Source organism: Lontra canadensis, unplaced genomic scaffold, assembly GCF_010015895.1.
Source record: "Lontra canadensis isolate GAN:19392208 unplaced genomic scaffold, GSC_riverotter_1.0 scaffold3, whole genome shotgun sequence".
Classification (NCBI taxonomy): domain Eukaryota; kingdom Metazoa; phylum Chordata; class Mammalia; order Carnivora; family Mustelidae; genus Lontra; species Lontra canadensis.
The window spans coordinates 15,419,951-15,440,321 of NW_022630997.1; the positions used below are offsets into that span (position 1 = coordinate 15,419,951).

General features: G+C 35.6%; 1 protein-coding gene across 4 annotated transcripts in view; it reads left to right on the top strand.

The window, feature by feature from the left end:
* NT5C2 (5'-nucleotidase, cytosolic II) overlaps nucleotides 1-20,371 on the top strand; it is a 75,259-nt gene that overhangs the window by 16,006 nt on the left and 38,882 nt on the right. For 2 of the 4 annotated variants that reach the window (XM_032881115.1, XM_032881118.1), the window contains exon 2: nucleotides 14,455-14,528. In XM_032881115.1, the coding sequence (XP_032737006.1) occupies nucleotides 14,455-14,528 (74 nt within the window). Of the gene's footprint in view, nucleotides 1-1,465; nucleotides 1,577-9,215; nucleotides 9,368-14,454; nucleotides 14,529-20,371 lie in introns of those variants that run through there. The other 2 variants (XM_032881127.1, XM_032881137.1) reach the window with 2 other exon arrangements.

The window sequence follows — 20,371 nt, forward strand, 5'->3', positions numbered from 1 at the left end:
GTCTGTGAGTCTTCATTTTCATGTAGAATTTGAGAATGGGGTTTTTTAAAAAAATATTTCCCAAGAGGTATTTTGGTGAGATAATGCTTGATAAGCAACCCAGTTGCTTTCCTGTACCCCCCACACCTGAAGTTATAATAGTTCTTTGAGTGCTCAAAAATGACAGACAACAACCCTACCAGATGTAACCTGTGTTCTGTAGATAAAAAATCTGAGGTTTAGAATAAGTAAGTTATTCAAGGATCCAGAGCTAGAAAGTGGAGAAGCTAGAATTTAAACTAGTTTGTTTGTTTGTTTGTTTATTTACTTATTTATTTAAGCTAGTTGATCCAAGGCTCATTCTCCTTCCATTATGCCCAACTGCTTTTCTAAATAAACTGAAAATAATTCTAGCTTGAAATTTATAGCATTTAATAGGGCTTTATTTAAAAATTTTTTTATTCAGGTATACTTAACATACAGTGTTATTTTCATTTCAGATATACTGAAATATACTTTCAGTTATTGATGACTACACATGTTAATAACTAATAGAAACCTTATTAGTAAGATATTTAGGTAATACTTAAAGAGAGAATTTTTTTAAATTAAAAGTTTTAATTCATGTAGTATTTCTTTAAGGTATGTATATTTTTAATTTGAATCACCAGTAGGAGGATATACTTGTCATTTCAATGTTCTTGGAGGTTAGCTCACTTGTTTATTTCTCCCATTGTTGCATAATCCCTATACATTATATTAGTCAGGAGGTAGGAATGTTGCACATGTTTTTCTTTAAACGTTCCAACTTGCTCTGATATTTGGAATTAACCTTTAGAGTGTTCTGGATTTATCCCGGATATGCCAGAAATCTGTAAATTTCTTTCCACATGAGCTGGATTTTTCAGGTAGTTGAGTAAAATGTTTGTGAACACAGATGTTTTCCTTAAAAGCAGTTAATGATCAGAAAAAAAGACTTCAGTGTGGAAATACTTTATGTTCCTCCTGTAATATGATCGGTATATAAATACTCCCCTTTTTTTGTAGTTCACATTATTCATTTTCTAAGGAAGGAAATAACTAAATTGAGAATTAAAACATAGTATTATTTATCCTGTTAGTTTTTTTTTCCTCTCCCAGAGTAAACTAAAAATGATTTGGACTGACTAGGGCCGCTCCATTCTGTGAAACTCACATTGTTTGCGTACTATTGGCAGGCCTCATTAGGGGGTAAATTTGCTTTTTCTGTATGTTTGCCAGTAATGATTCCTGTCTCTTAGGGGAACTTGCCATTTGGATTGTCGCCTTTCTAAACTGGCCAGTTTTAAACATTTCAGACCATTAGTTATTTTTTCTGCCCTCCAGTTTTTTTTCTATTATTCTTAGGTTTTCAAGTATTTAAAGCTGAGGTTATTGGTCACTGAGATATTGCCTGGTTAGGGTTCGGCATTGTGCCCGAATCTGTTGGGCTTCTCAGGGCCCGAGTTCTCTGTGCTTTAACAAATGAGCTACAGTTCTCAGGAGATCAGTGAAGCTTGTTTGTTGATCCTGTATTCTCATCCAGAGGAAGTAGATCTTTGAGAATGTCTAAGGAAGGGTAAGTGAGTATATTATTCTTTTTCCTTCATTTTTTCCAGCAAAGAGATGTTCTAGTCGTCTGTGAATTGGAAGATTAATAAGCAGTGTTACCGGTCCACCAGGGAAGGTAGAGGGAGAGATTAAAAGAAATTTAGCCGAAAGCTTTGTTAATGTTTTACGTGTAATCTACTGTAAAGTTACTATTCGCTGTTTTTTGAAAGACAGCTTTGGGGATGGATACTCTTTGTAGGAATTTAGTGAGCTTTAAGCATCCCGTTTATGGTAAACTCATTTTGTTTTTCTGTAGAATGTGTTTATGAAGATTGGAAACAAATAGTGATGTCTTAACAAAGAATTTTACATAGAAATGAGTGAAATTAAAACTCAAAGTCATTTTCAAATAATTTGTACCTTTGGAAAATGGTGTGAAAGATTGAGTGAAACACAGCTTGTGATTTTGTTTCTTTCGGGAAAGTGTAAGTAAAAAGTAATTTTGAGTAGAATCCTGTATTCTTTTTACTTTGCAGTATAGAATAGTTTTTTATTAAGGTTTTTATTGTTTCTATATTACTGTCTTTTTAAGAAAATTATTATTGTCTCTTATGCCCGAGTTTGAATTGTTACGGAAATTCTTTTTTTTACCACTAATAGGTGACATGTAAGTTAATGATTGCATAGTAACTATTTCATTCCTAACCTTCAAGCATAACTAGACCTGGTTAGTTTCAGAGAGCCATTCCCTTTGATTAAGTAGTACAGAGATCTCAAAAATTTTTTCAAAAGTCAGTAAAATTTTAATTTTTATTTTCTGGAAGCTTTAACTTCTTTTTCTAGTCCTTGGTTCTATTAGAAATTTTGAAATAGTTTCAGAGTCCCTTTATTTATTTATTTATTTATAAATTGACATATAAGGTTTTATTTGCCCCAGGGGTACAGGTCTGTGAATCGTCAGACTTACACATTTCACAGCGCTTACCATAGCACATACCCTCCTTTTTTCATAAAGGTTATCACACATGCTGGTAATATTTGTCAGTCTTATACACATGATTGTTTATTTTTTAAATTTATTTTTATTTTTACGTATTCATTTAACAGAGAGCCAGTGATCACAAGCAGGGGAAGTGGCAGAGGGAGAGAGAAAAGCAGCCCCTGAGCAGGGAGCCCAATGTGGGGCTTGATCCCAGGACCTGGGGACCATGACCTGAGCTGAAGGCAGCTGCTTAACTGACTGAGCCACCAGGCGCCCCCACATGATTGTTTGTAAAGCTGGTTTGTAGATTTAGGAACTATATTTCTAGGTGTAGTCAAAATTCTTAGAAAGTAATTAGTATTAGTTTTTCCCCTGTGGTAAAGTATGTGTTAGAATTGGTTAGTTAGAGATATGTATAAACCAAAGGATACTGTAAGGGCTAAGATACTCTTTTAGCTTTATTTTTAGGAGCAACTGGGACAATTCCCATACTGTCTGAATAGATAAGTGAGCAAATTAATTTTTTTTTAAGATTTGCATTTATATTTGCATTTAAAATTGCCCGTGCATTTATTTTTTAAAATTAAGCTCTACCCCTACTGGGGGCTTGAACTCACAACCCTGATCAAGAGTTCCATGCTTCACTGACTGAGCCAGCCAGGTACCCCTGAGCAAGTTCATTTGAGATGCATGGGTCATATACATGAAGTCAGTTAGATTTCATTTTCCTTTGCTATCTTTAGAAATAAATGGATACATTTTGTACTTTGTATGAAAAGAATTCTAATATTCACAATTTTTATATGTGTGGTATTTGGACATGTAGATAGTCTTTCATTTGATATCTATGAAATATTTTTCTAATAGTAATAGGAAAAGTTTGTTATTATAGTTAAACTACCAAAAACTATACTTGAATATAATGTAAACCAACAGTAATGGTGACAGTGTGTGGTATTAGTGTAAGGAGAGACATATGTGGATCGTGAAACCTAATAGTGAATTCATAGACCCGCAGAGATATATATATATATACATATATATATATATATTTTTTTTTTTCAATTGATTTTCAGCAGTGAGGCCAAGGTATTTCAATGGCTGGAACAACTGAACATTCATATAGGAAAAAAATGCACCTCAACCCTTACCTCAAACTATATATAAAAAATAACACAAATAGATCCTAGACCTAAATATAAAAGTAAAAAGTAAACTATAGGTGAAAATCTTTGTGACCTTGAATTAGCTAAAAATTTCTTAGGTAAAATACATAACATGAAAGTCAAAATTGATAAATTGTGTTTCATTAAAACAACGACAGCAATAACAACAAAAGCAAAACAACTCTATTTGAAAGACACCATTAAGAAAATGAAAAGGCAAGCCACAGACTGGAGAAGGTATTCTCAGTACATATGTATCTAGTAAAGGACTTACATCCAAAATATATGAAGAATTTGCACAGCATAATAATAAGACAAACAAACCCAGTTTAAAAATGGGCAAAAAGAGGGACGCCTGGGTGGCTCAGTGGGTTAGAGCCTCTGCCTTCAGTTCAGGTCATGATCCCAGGGTCCTAGGATCAGGTCCTGCATAGGGCTCCTTGCTCAGCTGGGAGCCTGTTTCTTCCTCTGCCTACCAATCCCTCTGCTTGTGCTTTTTCTCTCTCTCTCATAAATAAATAAATAAAATCTTTAAGAAAAAAATGGACAAAAGATTTGAATGGATATTTCACACAGAAAAAAAGATGGCCAATAAGCACTTCAAAAGATGCTCTACCTCATTCTCATTAGTCATTAGGGAAATAGGAATTAAAACCACAACAAGAGGGGCGCCTGGATGGCTCAGTGGGTTAAAGTCTCTGCCTTTGGCTCAGGTCGTGATCCCAGGGTCCTGGGATTGAGCCCCGTATCAGGCTCTCTGCTCAGCAGGGAGCCTGCTTCCTCCTCTCTCTCTGCCTGCCTCTGCCTACTTGTGGTCTCTATCTGTCAAATAAATAAATAAGTCTTTAAAAAAAAATAAACAAAACCACAACAAGATACCATTGCAGACCCACTAGAATGACTAAAATTAAAAACACAGACAATATTTGAGCACCTTGTACTCCTATTGCTGATGAGAATGCAAAAGAGAAAGGAGTTTGGGTAGTACTTTTTTTTTTTTTTTTTTTAAGATTTTATTTGAAAGAGAGTGTGAACCCCGGGGGGCAGAGTGGGGTAGGGGGAGGAGGAGCAAGGGGAGGGAGAGACTCTTAAGCAGGTTCCACACCCAGTGTGGAGCTCCAGACAGGGCTCAGTCTCAGGACCCTGAGATCCTGACTTGAGCTGAAATCAAGTATCTAAGGCTTAACCAACTGTGCGACCCAGGTGCCCATGTTATTGTTTATTCTTATTCAAGGGAAGGTATTTGGGAAAATACAGATGCTTTAGGTTATGAGTTTTATCATTTGCTTTTATTTTAAATTCTAGATTAAAAAAAATTCTTTATTTTAGGGGTGTCTAGGTGGCTCAGTTGGTTAAGCATCTGCCTTCAGCTCAGGTCATGATCCCAGGGTTCTGGGATGGAGCTCCATGTCGGGCTTCCTGCTCAGTGGGGAGCCTGCTTCTCCCTCTTCCTCTGCTGTTCCCCCTGCTTGTGCACAGTCTCTTTCTCAAATAAATAAAATCTTAAAAAGATTCCTTTATTTTGTATGTAGAGAGAGAGTACATGAGCCCTGGGGAGAAGGAGAGAGGCATAGAAACTGACTCCCTGCTTAGTGCAGAACTTGTCTGTCTCAGCGATGGATCCCAGGATCCCTGGGATCATGACCTGAGCTGAAACTGAGGGGCGGAGGCTTAACCAACTGAGCCACCCAGGCTCCCCTAAATTCTAGATTTTGACCTGTCTTTTCCATTATAGGCACAGTCAGTACAGTTGTTAAGTTGGCCTAATGATAACATTGGATAATCATACTTTCTTTTCACTTTTATTCTGCAAAATTCAGCTTTGTGTTTTGCTGCATTTTATAAATTATCCTCTATACACTGTTACCATTGGTCTTTACTTTAAAAATTTGAGGAGAGGAGTGCCTGGGTGGCTCAGTTGGTTAGGCTCCAACTCTTGGTTTTGGCTCAGGTTATGGTCTCAGGATCCTGAAATATAGACCCGCATTGCATAGGGCTTGGTGCTCAGCAGGGAGTCTGCTTGTCCGTTCAGTCCAGTTCTACCTCCCTCTTGAATAAATAAATAAAATCTTTTAAAAAAAATTGTGGAGAAAAAATGAAAAAGAACTTATTGGAAAATAGGAAAAAAGGGATTGGAAAAACTTGTATTTAATTAGACCAGGATTCTAGAACAGTAAATTTATATTCAGAGTATACTGTCTTTAGTTTCTCTCTTAATTTGTGTATTTTTCATTTGCTAGTCTTTTCTTTTATTCCCTGCCATCCTGCTCTCATTACTGCAGTTCCTTCATTTGGGAAAGAAGGTGAAAGGAATTTTAATGTCTCTTCCTTAAAGTCTGCTTCAAAAGCTTGAGTGGAAAGATAGTGTGATCAGTACTTTTCGTATTTTATATACATTTTTAAACACTTAAACATTTCTGAAATTGTGCTGCATCTAGCAGAATACCACCTAGAATTAAGATGAGTTCTTCCAAATAATTGTATTTCTTTTAGTCACCTAGTGGCGATATTAACCATCCTAGTAGTGTAAATTCAGATCACAGGCCAACTACATGACTCCTCACATCCTCAAGGGGAGGTTTTTCCCCTGTCCTTGACCATGTCAGGGCTGAGATGTACAAATTTTGTGTGTTTCTTCTATGTTGCAGATTGATTTATTCTTTTTCTTCATGTTATGGGTAGCCCTGTGAGATTCTAGCTTTATGAGGCCCTAAATTTTCTTGGGCATCGCCCCCTTTTAGTGGCATATAATATGGGTGAGTTTGACAAGTGATGGTATCTCAAATTTTAATCATCTTTTGTTTTCTGTGTATGTCATCATAGTCACATCTTTTCACCAGAAGATTTTTATATTGAATATTTGAGAAAAGTGAATATTATAATTAATTCATGTTTTATTTTAGAAATGATAACATGCTTATTGTTCAGACTTTTATTTATTCATTAAAAATATTTAATTTTTTTTGAGAGAGAGAGAAAGAAATCATGAGCTGGGAGAGGGCCAGATGAAGAGGGAGTAGCAAACTCCTCACTGAGCATGGAGCCTGACTCCAGGCTCCACGCAGGCATGGATCTTAGGATCCTGAGATCATGATCTGAACCGGAGGCCGATGCTTAACCCACTGAGCCACCCAGGCGCCCTTGGTGTTCAGGCTCTAAAAGCACAGGCTTCTGTTCTCTTGGCACAATGTGATAAAATGTATCCCTCCTGAGGGTGTTCTTCAGAGAAAATATTCAGACTTATTAGTAAATTATTGGCTGAAGTTTATGAAAACAAAAACTAATGCTACTTAAATCATTTTTTTCTTTTATAAAATCTAGTCCAGAATGTTTTATTGTGTCTTTATATCCATGGTATTTGAATTTCAATTTTTAGGAATCCATTTCATAAATTAGAAAGTTCTTACCTATATATTTTTGTATCACCAAGCATACTTTTTCCTGAAGGATAGGGACATAAAGGCAGAATGAGGTCTTGCAATTATGCTTTTTATATAACAACTTTATAGAAATATAGTTCCCATACCATCCAATTCACTTTTTAAAGTGTCCAATTCAGTTGTGCAACCAATATCACTGTTTAATTTTAGAACATTTTTACTACCCCCAAAAGAAACCCAGTACTCAACTAAATGTTGTGTCTGCTCTATATAAGGCCTTATGGTAAGTTTTGGGAAGGCAGTAAATCCTGACCTCAAAGTTCATAATCCAGTAAAGAATAAAAGAACTACCTGTGTATTTTATGTATGTGACAAAATATACCACAAGCCAAAATAAAGGATTTCGAATATTCAAACCTCTCAGATGGATCACAACTCTATAATACTCTTTCATTACGTAGAAAAGTAATCTGAGACCCAGAGGCATCTCTGCCTGTAGTTATGTGGCACAGCCAGAGTGGTTTCTGGAAGAAGTCAGTTGAGATTGCTGTGTCTTGAAAAATTAGAGATAACTGAGGAGAGCATGTCAAGTATAGGGAACAGTGTAAATGAAGCCTCAGGGTACCTTTAGGAAATAGTGAGTAGTTCATTTTGATTATTGGAGCAAAAGGTGCATGATATGGAGCAATATGAGATAAAACTGATTTTGGAAAGATGGTGAAAAGCTTTGAACTCCTTGAAGATACAAAAACTTGTATAATTTGGGTAGGTAGTGGGGAATGTCTAAAGGTTATTAAGTAGGAGAGTGACATGGTTGGAGCTGGGCTTCAGGACGGTTCTTCTCAAACTATCAGTGATGAGGGATCATTTGTTTTGTTTTCATCCCAGTCTTTTCAAATTGATGCATTTACAAAATATAATAAAAATGAATTACTAGGAAAATGAAGAGACCTGGGGATCTCTATATTTTTTTAAGTTTATTTAATCTCTACACCCAACATGGGGCTCAAACTCTGACACTGAGATCAAGAGTTGCTTGCTCCTTGGACTGAGCCAGCCAGGCACACCTGCATTTTTTTTTTTTTTTTATTACAGTCAACAAATGTAAAGTTTCACAATTGCTATGAGAGTTTCTAAATACTTGCAATTTCTGTATGTATCATGTTATGGATTTGTAACAACCATTCACAGAACAGTATTGGTCTGTGGACCACACACCACACTTTGAGTAGCAGTACTTCAAAACAATCAGTTTGGCTGTTAGTGCACAGACAGAACAATTGGAAGGTGATTGCTGAAGAGTTAATGAGTTAACAAGGACCTGGACAAGTTGGTAGCAGTATGAATTAAATGGAAGATTTGGTTTCGATAGACATTTGGAAATGTATTTTTTTTTTAAAGATTTTATTTATTTATTTGAGAGAGAGTGAGAGAAAGCATGAGCAGAGGGAGGGATAGAGGGAGAAGCAGGCTCCTTGCTCCCCAGGACCCTTGGATCTGCATGACTTGAGCAGAAGGCAGATGCTTGACTAACTGAGCCACCCAGGCACCCTTGACATTTGGAAATTTAAATGAAGGCAAATGAGATGATGTGGATTTGAGGGAGAGGAAATAATATTTACTCAATTTTAGGGTTGAGTGGTAAAATGAGAGTGTCAAAAGTAGAAATAGAAACTAGTTTGGGGAGAAAGATACTAAAATTAGATATTCAACAGCGATCCACATTATGGCATATTTTTATTAAGTAAACACACATACATACAAAGAGACATTGTTTGGTTCATAATCTAAATTTGTACTCTCGATCTGATCTCGAAACAGCACTTGTAACTTTTCTTTGATTGCAACAAGCTTTGAGTATATTATTACACAAACCCATAACCAAAACATGCCTAAGAAGATTTTATACTTGCATCTTTAGTCTCATTTGTTGTTGCAGTAACTGTTGCTGGGCTCTTGGCCAGGAAATTGTGACTCTAGGCAGGGGGAGGAGCTAGGGATAAAGTTCACCATTGCCAAAGAAACTCTATTCCAAATGGATTTGTGTGGAGCAACAGTGATATCCAATGACAAGTTAAATTAGACACAGAGGTGTTTTCTCCAACAGTCTCAGAGATACATGCTATTGAGGGTCTTGTTTCAGACTAAAGCAGTCTTTTTGAAGTGAGGTTAAAGTTACACAGAAGTAAATTATACCAGGAGCTTAAAGAAGAATTTTGTTATGTGACTTCAAGAACTCATTGACTCAGATAGTTTCACACACTGCAGAACGGCAACCAGTGACAGATGAGGTAATGCTGCTTTGAATTACGATTTAAATCTCAAAACCACTGAGAGTTTGCTACTTAAAAAATTCCAAATTTAGTAAATTGCATGTTCATGTGCCTTAAATATGAAGATATTAGATCCCTATTCTTAAAACACATAGTCTTACTTCTTATGGTTAATATGTGTATTTACTTGGATAGAATTTCTTTAAATTTCATGCCTTACTGTGGTAGGATATGATAGTAAAAGCTGTTATATTTTTCTCTGTCTAAATCTGTGCCTGGTTTTATAGTGCCAGGTTTTATGTGTTGTTTCCTAAAGATTGTTTCACTTGTTAATGCTCAAATCTGTATCAAATGCCTTAATATGTAGGAATTTCTGGCTGATAATTGCATTTTAAGGTTGGATGCTTAGGTCAGTCATGCTTTTGGAGACTTCGTGCTTTATTTAAAGTAAGTTTTGGAAAGTTAATTTCACAAATGTATTCACATTCTTGAAGTGGAGCTCTATAGTGGAGTGTGTTCCACTGGTTAATAATTTAGAAAAGTGTCACAAGTAAATTGGCATTGGCAAAGACAGAGTCAAGGCCCTGGGACCAACAGAAATTTTTGAATTCTCCAAGCAGATACGATCTTTTGTTTTAAATGTATGGTGGGACAGGGAGTCAGCCTTTTAACTGATAGAGTGCCTAATACTCTCTTTTGTTATAACAGTAAAGAATAGTGATTAGTTTGAGGCCAAGAGATTGTTTCTCTTGAAGACTGTATCCTGGAGACATGATATTTCTGGCCCCAGGCTGCCTCTCTCCTGAAGTCAGTGCACACTTTCAGCCTTTGGATGTTTATTATCTTTGTAAATCTTCGAGTATGTATTATTGCAGTTTTCTATGATCCAGCTGTTCCCTTTTGTCATTATAGGTTTACTTAATACACTTTAGATATTCACACACAAATTAGATTTAGTTGCCTATTGCCCTTCCCTCCCATGTCTTATAGCAAAAATTAGGGAAAGAAGAGATGAAAAAACATATGTGAGATTTTTCTTGTTGTTTCGTAATAGGAATGAGAAGAGGAGACAGAAGTGATTGCTTCTTTCTTATATTCAGGAATTGCTTCTATGGATGAGGTTACTTATTTTGAATGAAAATGAAAAGATAATATTTAGTTGAAGGTCTTCATAAGACAACATCTTATTTCCTTAAGTTAAGCATCTAAAGAGTCTTTCTTCAGTCTAATAATCCCTGAAACAAAGTGGTATGGGCTTCGTGGTAGGCTTTCAACAAATGCGCTGATTGAATAAGGTGACAAGTTAATCAAAGGGGAAGGACTGCAATTTGATGGATATTTAGCAGTGATAATTTTGGCAAAAACAATAGATTTTCATAATCCAAACATATGTGATTCCAAGAGTTTCTATGGATAATACACCTAAGGTGCATTATAATCTTCATATCCTTAAAATAATGTGATAAAGGAGTACAGACTTAATCTTTCTTCTGACCAAGAGAGAAACTGGCAAGCTATCTTGCTGGGTCTGTTGATAGTTTCCTTCAACCTTTAGCACTGATTGATTGATATTAGGAAAGTCTGTTTTTTACCCTGTGATTTGAGCTGTGCCTGAAACCAGCTCACATCATTCTATCAGAAGCAAAGCTGTTTCTTTTATCATATGATCCCAGCATATATCCCTCCTGGGTTGTATCACAAGAATCTTCCCAGTCATTCCTGCCTGAATTCCCATAGAATATTTTAGGCATGTCAGCTGTTTGGGCTCTGATCAAGGATTTGATCCAGTTGGCCTCTAGCCTGAATTGAGAGTGTGTTTGAAAAACATAATCTTCAGTGGCAACATTTGGTTTCCAGAGTTAGAACCATCGCTTTGTGTCTTACCCCTCTTGGCCTTCAAAAGGATTTACGTAACTGAGAAAAGGTTTGATAGTAAAGTAGATGCTTTTATCAGTAAAAGGAGGGTGAAATTTGATGAAGTGGTAGAAAGGTCATGGTGACATATTTGGGTTTGTGGGTGTTTAAAAAGATTTGGGTGGGTGTCACTTACCTTATAGTTCCTTGTATCTTTCAGCTATGCATTAAGCTTCTCTCTCCCTCCCATCCATTAAAAAGGACCTATATTAGGGCAACTTAAAATAGGAGACCAGCAGGTCTAATTAAGGGAAAAAGAAGTCCCAAGAAAAGGGAAAAGAGAAACCTCTATCTGCATAGGAAGCCAAAAATCCAAAGGACTGTTCCTATAGTAATTTGAGGGTAAGAAGAATTATAAATATAAATATATAATATAAAACATAGTCCACCGTTAGTTGGTGGCAAAGCTAATATACAAGACTCAGTATTGCTTGCATTCTAAACATTGACTTTCATATATAGCTCATCTGTACTTAGTAGATAAACCAGTTAAAGCATAATTGATGTACCTAATCCCATTAGAAAAATAAAGTGTTAATCTACAGTGTTATAGAAATAAGGAGCTAAATACCAATACTGGCATTAATTCTCAGGATTTAGTTCTCAGGAACTAAGGGTTTTATAGAGCTAATCTAGTGTGCATAACACACTAAGATAAGTCATGATTTTCATATTTTTCAGAAGATTAATCATTTTTTTTAAAGATTTTATTTATTTATTTGACAGAGATCACAAGTAGGCAGACAGGCAGGCAGAGAGAGAGACAGAGAGAGAGAGAGAGAGAGAGAGAGGAGGAAGCAGGCTCTCCGCTGAGCAGAGAGCCTGATGTGGGGCTTGATCCCAGGACCCCGGAATCATGACCTGAGCCGAAGGCAGAGGCTTTAACCCACTGAGCCACCCAGGTGCCCCAAGATTAATCATTCTTAATTTAAGGGTCTATTGATTTTAAGTCCTTGATTAAAATATTTCTAAGCAAATACTTGATTTTTGGTCTGCATTTAAAATTGGTGCATACATTCTGAGATGAGAGGAAAAGCTTTCTGTTAAAATTTGAAATAATAAAAATAAATTTGAAATAGTAAATGAGTTGCTGAAGAGTCATTACCCAGATTAGTGGTTCCCAAACTCCTCAATATTCCATCAGTTAAAACGTAGAACATTCATCCCTTCGTGTACTGTTGTCCTTATTTATATATAGTAGAAAACATATACAAATTAGGTGTATTTAAATGATGAAATAAGTATCAGTAAAAGTTCTGATGTCTTCTTTTTGTACCCAGTGATGTCTTCTGCATCTACTGGTATAGTCACTCCTCTTTGGAGATTAGTGACCTACATCATGAATAGGAGCCCAGCTCAGGCATCTTATTTTTTTAAGAAGTTTTCTAGGTGACTTGTAGCATTCTCATTTCTCATAGTTACTTCTAAAATGAAGGCAAAGAAAAGGTTTGGTAATAAGAGGATAAACCATTCAGTAATTCTGGCTGTTCAGCTGGAGATGAGTTGGAAAGGATGTGTGTGAGTGTGTTTTTAAGAGAGGGGTGGGGGGGGCAGAGGGAGAGGTTAGGAGGGAGAGCGAGAATCCCAAGCATGCTCCATGTCCAGCACGGACCCTAATGTGGGTCTTGATCTCACGACGCGGAGATCATGACCTGAGATGAAATCAAAAGAGTTGGTCACTTCACCGACTAAGACACCTAGGTACCCCAAAAGGATACTTTTGTTTTCAGAGATGATTAAAACTTAGCCCAAAACATCATCATTTGATGATTTACCATTCTGTTATACATTTAGTTTTCCCTAAATGTATAATTTATCTTCAAAAGTGATCTTTCTGTAATTTGAATCTGATTATTTCATTTGTTCAAAATCTGATAATTTGTCCTTGCTTGCACAATAAAGTCCAAACTCTAATGTGGCATACAGAGTCTTCATGATTTTAACTCCTACTAACCTTTTTAGCTCCATAGCTGTTATTGCCCCTTCTCCCTACCCCTGCCCTTCTGGAAAACCTCCTTTTGCAGAAACAATCAGAAAAGCAAAACCAAAGAAAACTCCTCAGCTCCAGCTGTAGTAAATGTTTTATAGTTCACTGTAAACCTTGTCCTTGCTTGGTTATTCTGCCTGGATTGCCTTTGTCGCTTTGTCCAATTGGAACACTTCTACTGCTTGCTTAAGATTCAGCTCATATCTCTCTTCTGGTCTCTAAGGAAGTGGTATTCTTGCCTCTGTCTTATTTTGTAGCATTTATTGAGTTGTTAAAATTATTCGTGGGTAAGTGTCTCTCCTACTAGGCTGAATTCCTCAGGGATAGAGATTGTAAATGAAAATAGAAGTTCCATAAGGGGCAGGTGCTCTTGTTCATTCACTGCTGTATCATGTACCTTGTTTGGGATATAGTGAGCATTAAGTGTTTGAACAAATCCGTTTATGTTTATGTGTTTAGTATCTGGCATGTTGTAGGCTTTAAGTGAACACTGTTTAAATAAATTATAAATGAATGAATATATTATAAAACCTCAAAAATAAGCTTGTCTTGGGGGTCAGACTTAGAAAAAGAGAGCTGATTCTCTGAAGTCTTTAGCACATGGCACAGGAAGAAAATACATATATTTCCATATAATACCTGATTTCATTTATAAGAAGGACTTGAAGAATTTTAGTTATGAATTTCTTTTAAGATTAAAAAAATTTTATTTGTTTATTTGTCAGACACAAGCAGAGGGAACAGCAGCTGGAATAGGCAGAGAGAGAAGCAGGCTCCTTGCTGAGCAAGGAGCTTGATGCAGGACTCTATCCCAGGACCCTGGAATCATGACCTGAGCTTAATGATTGAGCCACCCAGGCATTCCTTTTTTAAAAATTTCATGTATTTATTTGAGAAGGAGAGAGAGGGCACAAATAGGAAGAGGGGCAAAGGGAGAGGGAGAAGCAGACTCACTGCTGAGCAGGGAGCCAGAGCCCTGATGCGGGAGTGGGGGCTCCATCCCAGGATCCTGAGATCATGACCTGAGCCGAAGGCAGATGCATAACCAACTGAGCCACCCAGGTGCTCCTGTTATGAATCTTAATATTGGTATTTAAATGAAAAAAATCTAGAAAGATAACCAAATAATTACATTAAACTTAATAATTTTGGGGGGATTTGCTTCAGTGTTAATTGAGAGATCATTTTTTGCTTCTTTTTTTAGGGTGTTTGTGAACCGAAGTTTAGCGATGGAAAAAATAAAGTGTTTTGGTTTTGATATGGATTATACACTTGCTGGTGAGTAGCACTTTTTGACTGCTTAAAAACTGCTTTAAGTATAACACAGTGGGTCTACAGGAGGCAATTCAGTAAACATTTATTTAATCCTATATTTAGCTACTAGAAGCTCTTGTTATCAAAGCTCCTTCCATTGATATTTATGAATATTGAAATTACCAGATATCCTTGAGATTTACATAAGATAGATTTACATAAGATGCATAAGTAGAACAAGTGCTAAATTATTTTAGAGTCCCTAGTAAGAAATAGTATGATGAAATTATACATTAATGTGTATATCAGGGCACTTTTGGCTTTACTCTCTAAAACTATTCTTCAATGATGGAGTTTTGTATCTTTTGTTCTACTCAAGGAAAACTATTTTTTTTTTCCCAAAGGAAAACTTTTTTTACCAGTTAAAAATTTTAATGTTATTCTTAAGACAAATGGAAAATGTGTTTATTTCCATTGAAATGATTACAAATACATTATGTAAAGACTTTTTAAAAATTAGAGCTATTTGCTTTGTTCATTATCAGATAGACTTTAAACACAGCGCATACTGTTTTTCCCTTCCTGTCTCTGAGATATATTTGAAATCATCAATGGATTAGCTAATATTTGCAAGATCTTTTCAGAACTTAGGAAGTTTTTATTAAAAATTCCTTGATTTGGATGTGAAAATCACTTAAGTAGTAGAGATGAAAGACTGAGTTGAGTGCATGTGTATATATGTATGTTCATGCATGTGTGTATTGTCATGACACTTGAAAAAGAATCTTTCAGAAATTTTCTCTAAAAAAATAACTGTCTTTACACAAAAATGTTAAAATGTATAAATTTACTTATGTTCAGAAACCTCTTATAACAGTATTAGAAAACCGAGACCCATCTCAAATTAGATCTCAATTTGATGTTCAATTTAGGCTAATATAATAATATGCATTATAACATATAAATGTATTATAAATGTATGTAAATATGTATTGTAATAGAATAATGCAAAAATGAACACATGCAGTTTATAGGTCGTTGTCTCATAGTTGTGGCCATGCTATGTACCAAACAAGTTATATATTAAAAATATACACTGACTTGGTTTGCATTTCCCTTTCTTCCCTCCATACCCTTTGTTGTTTATTTCATTTTCTATTGCCTTAAAGTTGTTTTTGCTGCATTTTTATTCTTACGTATTTTTCTAATTGGACACAGTCACTTTTAGGACCACTTCTCAGAAAGGAAGTTGGAAGTACTGTACTTTCTCAGGGTAGTTCTTTACAGATTGGGAGAAAATCCTACAGTCTCTCTCATTTGTAGAATTTTACCTCTCCAGTGAAAGGAATGGTAAGATAATTCAGCTGAAAGAGATACTACCTAAAGCAGAAATAGAAGTTAATGGGAAGAAAAAGTTAATGGGAAGAAAAATAACCCCTTGGTTATTAAGACATTCTCATTGTATTGAGGTAGTTGTTAGTATTTACTGAAAAGCTGTGGTGTTCAGGCACATTTTGTTACTGAGCATTGAGATAACCACATGTTCCTGCAGAACAATGAAAAAATGAATTCTCTTGTTTAATGAGAAAGTCACTGAAAAAAGTCTCTACACTTTAAAGATACCTTATGATTGCTTCTTTTCGCTTGTTTTTTAAATCCCACTTCATATTTTAATACTTATTACTCTTAGTGAAGATACTAATATACTTTGCTTATATATAAATATAATAATTATTAACATTTATTAAGTGCTTATTATGTGCAAAGGAAGTCCTGTTCTAATAATAGATTATCTCACTTAAAACATGGATTATCTCATTCATGCCACTTATTTAATATTTACAAAAACTCTGAGGCAGATATTATTGTTATTGAGGCAGATATCATTTTACAGATGATGCTGGGACACTAAGAACTTTGTCCAGGGGTGTTTAACTTTGATGTAGCTGAACTGAGATTCAAATCTAAGTATACATTTATATGTGTATGTGAGTGTATGCACACCTGTATATATTTTATATATATATATATATAGAAATTATACCACACTATAAACTGTCATTGTTCAAAATGGTAATTTAAACTTACTATAATATATATTATTATGGTAATATGGTAATATTTATAAATATGGTATTATAAATATATAATATTTATAATTATGGTAATATGGTAATATATAATATATATTATTATGGTAAGTTTAAATTATCATTTTGAACAATGACCGTTTATAGTGTGGTATAATTTCAAAGTACTGAGCTCCCTTCCTTAAACAACCAACCAGGACTTAAGCACTCAAAAGGGTAATGCCCTTTACAGGAGTCCCCCTTGAGAGACTATACATTATTTCCACAAATAGTGTTGGATGAAAAACATTGTTAGTCCTCTTAGGGTACTACCGTCACTTCATAAAGCACATAGGGAAACAAGTTTATTGGCTTATACTCCCTCCTGTTTCCCAGAATAGTATTCATTAAATTTATCTGAGAATAACTTTTGTTATTAAAAAAAAAAAAACAACCACACCCATGAAATGCTAAGGACTTTTCATCAGAAAATGTGCCGTGAAGTACAGAGACAAGATTAAAAAGTGTTTTTTGAAAGCTTTGAGTATTTGGAATAAACATCCCTGGAATAAATGTAATAGCTTCACAGGATAAGTTCTTGGAAAGAGTCTGTATTTGTTCTGAAGCCTCATGTGAGACATTGTCTTCTCTGCAGTCATGACACCTTGGTACATCATTTCCTGATAGCAATTTATAATTTTTAAATTTTTTTTATAAACATAAAATGTATTTTTATCCCCAGGGGTACAGGTCTGTGAATCACCAGGTTTACACACTTCACAGCACTCACCATAGCACATACCCTCCCCAATGTCTATAACTCCCCCTCCCCCCAGCAACCCTCAGTTTGTTTTGTGAGATTGAGTCACTTATGGTTTGTCTCCCTCCCAATCCCATCTTGTTTCATTTATTCTTTTCCTACCCCCCAAACCTCCCACGTTTCATCTCCACTTCCTCATACCAGGGAGATCATGAGATAGTTGTCTTTCTCCGATTGACTTATTTTGCTGATAGCAATTTATATATCATTTGCAGCTTTTGTTTGCTTGCCTGTCTCCACATTGGCCTGTGAGTTCTTCAAGGGCAAGGGCTTTCTTTTTCACTTCTATATCCTATGTGTTGCCTAAAGCCTGGCATGTAGTAGGTGCTCAGTAAATATATATTGAATGAACAGTTTGGGTACCTAAGTTTTAATAAATCAGTGTAAGAATTAATCACTATATTTTATTAAAATAAAAGCTTAGATGAATTAGTTAAAAACTGTAAGAAGAATAAAGACTTTAATGTGAGACCTGAAACCGTAAAAATCTTAGAAGAGAGCAGAGGCAGTAGTTTCTTTGACATCAGGCCTAACAACTTTTTTCTAGATAGGTCCCCTGAGGCAAGGCAAACAAAAGCAAATAAACTATAGAAACTACATTAAAATAAACTTACGCACAGCGGAGAAAACAGTCAACAAAACTAAAAGACAATCTACTAAGTGGGAGAAGGTATTTGCAAATGACATCCAAGAAAGAGTTAGTATCTAAAATACATAAAGAATTTTTTTTTTTAGATTTTTTTTTAAATTTATTTATTTGACAGATAGAGATAGGCTGAGAGGCAGGCAGAGAGAGATAGAGGAGGAAGCAGGCTCCCCGCTGAGCGAAGAGCCCCATGCGGGGCTCGATCCCAGGCCCCTGGGATCATGACCTGAGCCGAAGGCAGAGGCTTTAACCCACTGAGCCACCCAGGCGCCCCACATAAAGAATTTCTAAAACTCAATAATCTTATTAAAAATGCGGAGAACAGCCATTTCTCCAAAGTAGACAAAAGATGGCCAACAGACACTTGAAAAGATACTCAACATTATTCATCATCAAGGAAATGCAAATAAAACTACTATGAGGTATCACTTCATGCCTGTCAGAATGGCTAAAATCAAAAACACAGACACACTAGGTGTTGGCGAGGATGTGGAGAAAAAGGATCCCTTGTGCACTATTGGGTTCAGTGCAGACTGGTGCAGGCAGTGTAGAAAACAGTATGGAGCTTTCTCAAAAAATTAAAAATAGAATCACCCGATGATCTAGGAATTGCATTACTGGGTATTTACCCAAAGACTACAAAAACACTAATTCAAAGGGATACTTGCGCCTCTGTGTTTATAGCAGCATTATTTATGATAGCCAGATTAGAGAAGCAGCCTGTCCATTGATTGATGACTGGATAAAGAATATGTGATACACATACATACACACAATGGAATATTATTCAGTCATAAAAAAGAATGAAATCTTGGCATTTGCAGTGAAAGGGTGGAGCTTGAGAGTATGATGCTAAGTGAAATAAGTCAGTCAGAAAAAGACAACTACCATATGATTTCACTCATGTGGAATATAAGAAACAAATGAGCAAAGGGGAAAAAAAAGAGAAAGAGAGATAGAGAAACCAAAAAACTCTTAACTATAGAGAACAGACTGCTGGTTACCAGAGGGGAGGTGGGTGAAGTATTGTAAAATAGGGAGTGGGGATTCAGGATTACAGTTATTGTGATGAGCATCAGGTCATGAAAAACTTAAAAATTAATTAAAAACTATTTAAAAAAAGAATCACTGTACTTGACTTTAGCTTGTATAAAATATGCACTGTTCAAGTGAAATACTTCAAAATATGAACTTATTTTTTAAATTTTAATAAACACTATTGAGGAGTAAGTTACATACAATAAAACATGCATTTTAAGTATATAGTTAGACAAAATGTATACACATGTGTAACTACCACCACAATTAAGATAAGGAATATCTGGGGCCCCTGGGTGGCTCAGTGGGTTAAGCCTCTGCCTTCAGTTCGCTCATGATCTTAGAGTCCTGGGATCAAGCTCCGCATCGGGCTCTCTGCTGGGTAGGGAGCCTGCCTCCCCCGTGTGTCCCCTCCCCCCCTTCTCTGCTTTACTTGTGATCTCTCTCTGTCTCTGTCAAATAAATAAATAAAATCTCAAAAAAAAAAAAAAGATAAGGAATATTTCCATCACTCCAAAAAGTTCCCTCATTGCCTCTTTGAAGTCCGTTCTCCCTTTTACTCCACCTTTGCCTCAGGGCTTTTTGTCGCTGTGGATTAGTATAGTATGCCCTTTTCAGAATTTCCTATAAATGGAATCATCCAGTATGTACTCTTGTGTTTGGCCTCTTTTGCTCAGCGTAATGTTTTTGTGATTCGTTGATGTTGTTGCGTCTGTCAGTAAATAGTTCATTCACTTTTTTTTTACCGCTAACATTTTTAAACTATAAAAAGTTATGAAATAATTTTAGACCTATGGAAGAGCTGCAAAAATAATATTTGGCCTCTATTCTCTTCTAATGGTGACCTTGTACCTGACTATAGTTGACCACAGTACAATTATACTGTAGTTGACCACAGTACAATTATAAGAACTAAGAAATTAACATTAGTGTAGTACTACTAACTTAACTACAGACGTTATTTAGTTTTTACAAATTTTCCCACTAAAGTTCTTAATCCCAATCTAGGATCCCACATTGCATTTAGTTGTCATATTTCCTTAGTGTCTTCTGTAACAGTCCTGTCTTTTCATTGCTTTGACACTTTTGAAGAGTACTAGTTAGATATTTTTTTAAACTCTTCCACAATGTGGATTTGTCTGATATTTTTTCCCATGATTGAAGTTTTATGCATATTTGTGAAGAACACTACAGAGATGGTGTATTCTTCTCAGAGCATAATACCAAAGGTACATAATGTTGGTAAGTCTTATTACTAGTGATGTTAACTGGTCAGCATTATGCAATTTATCAC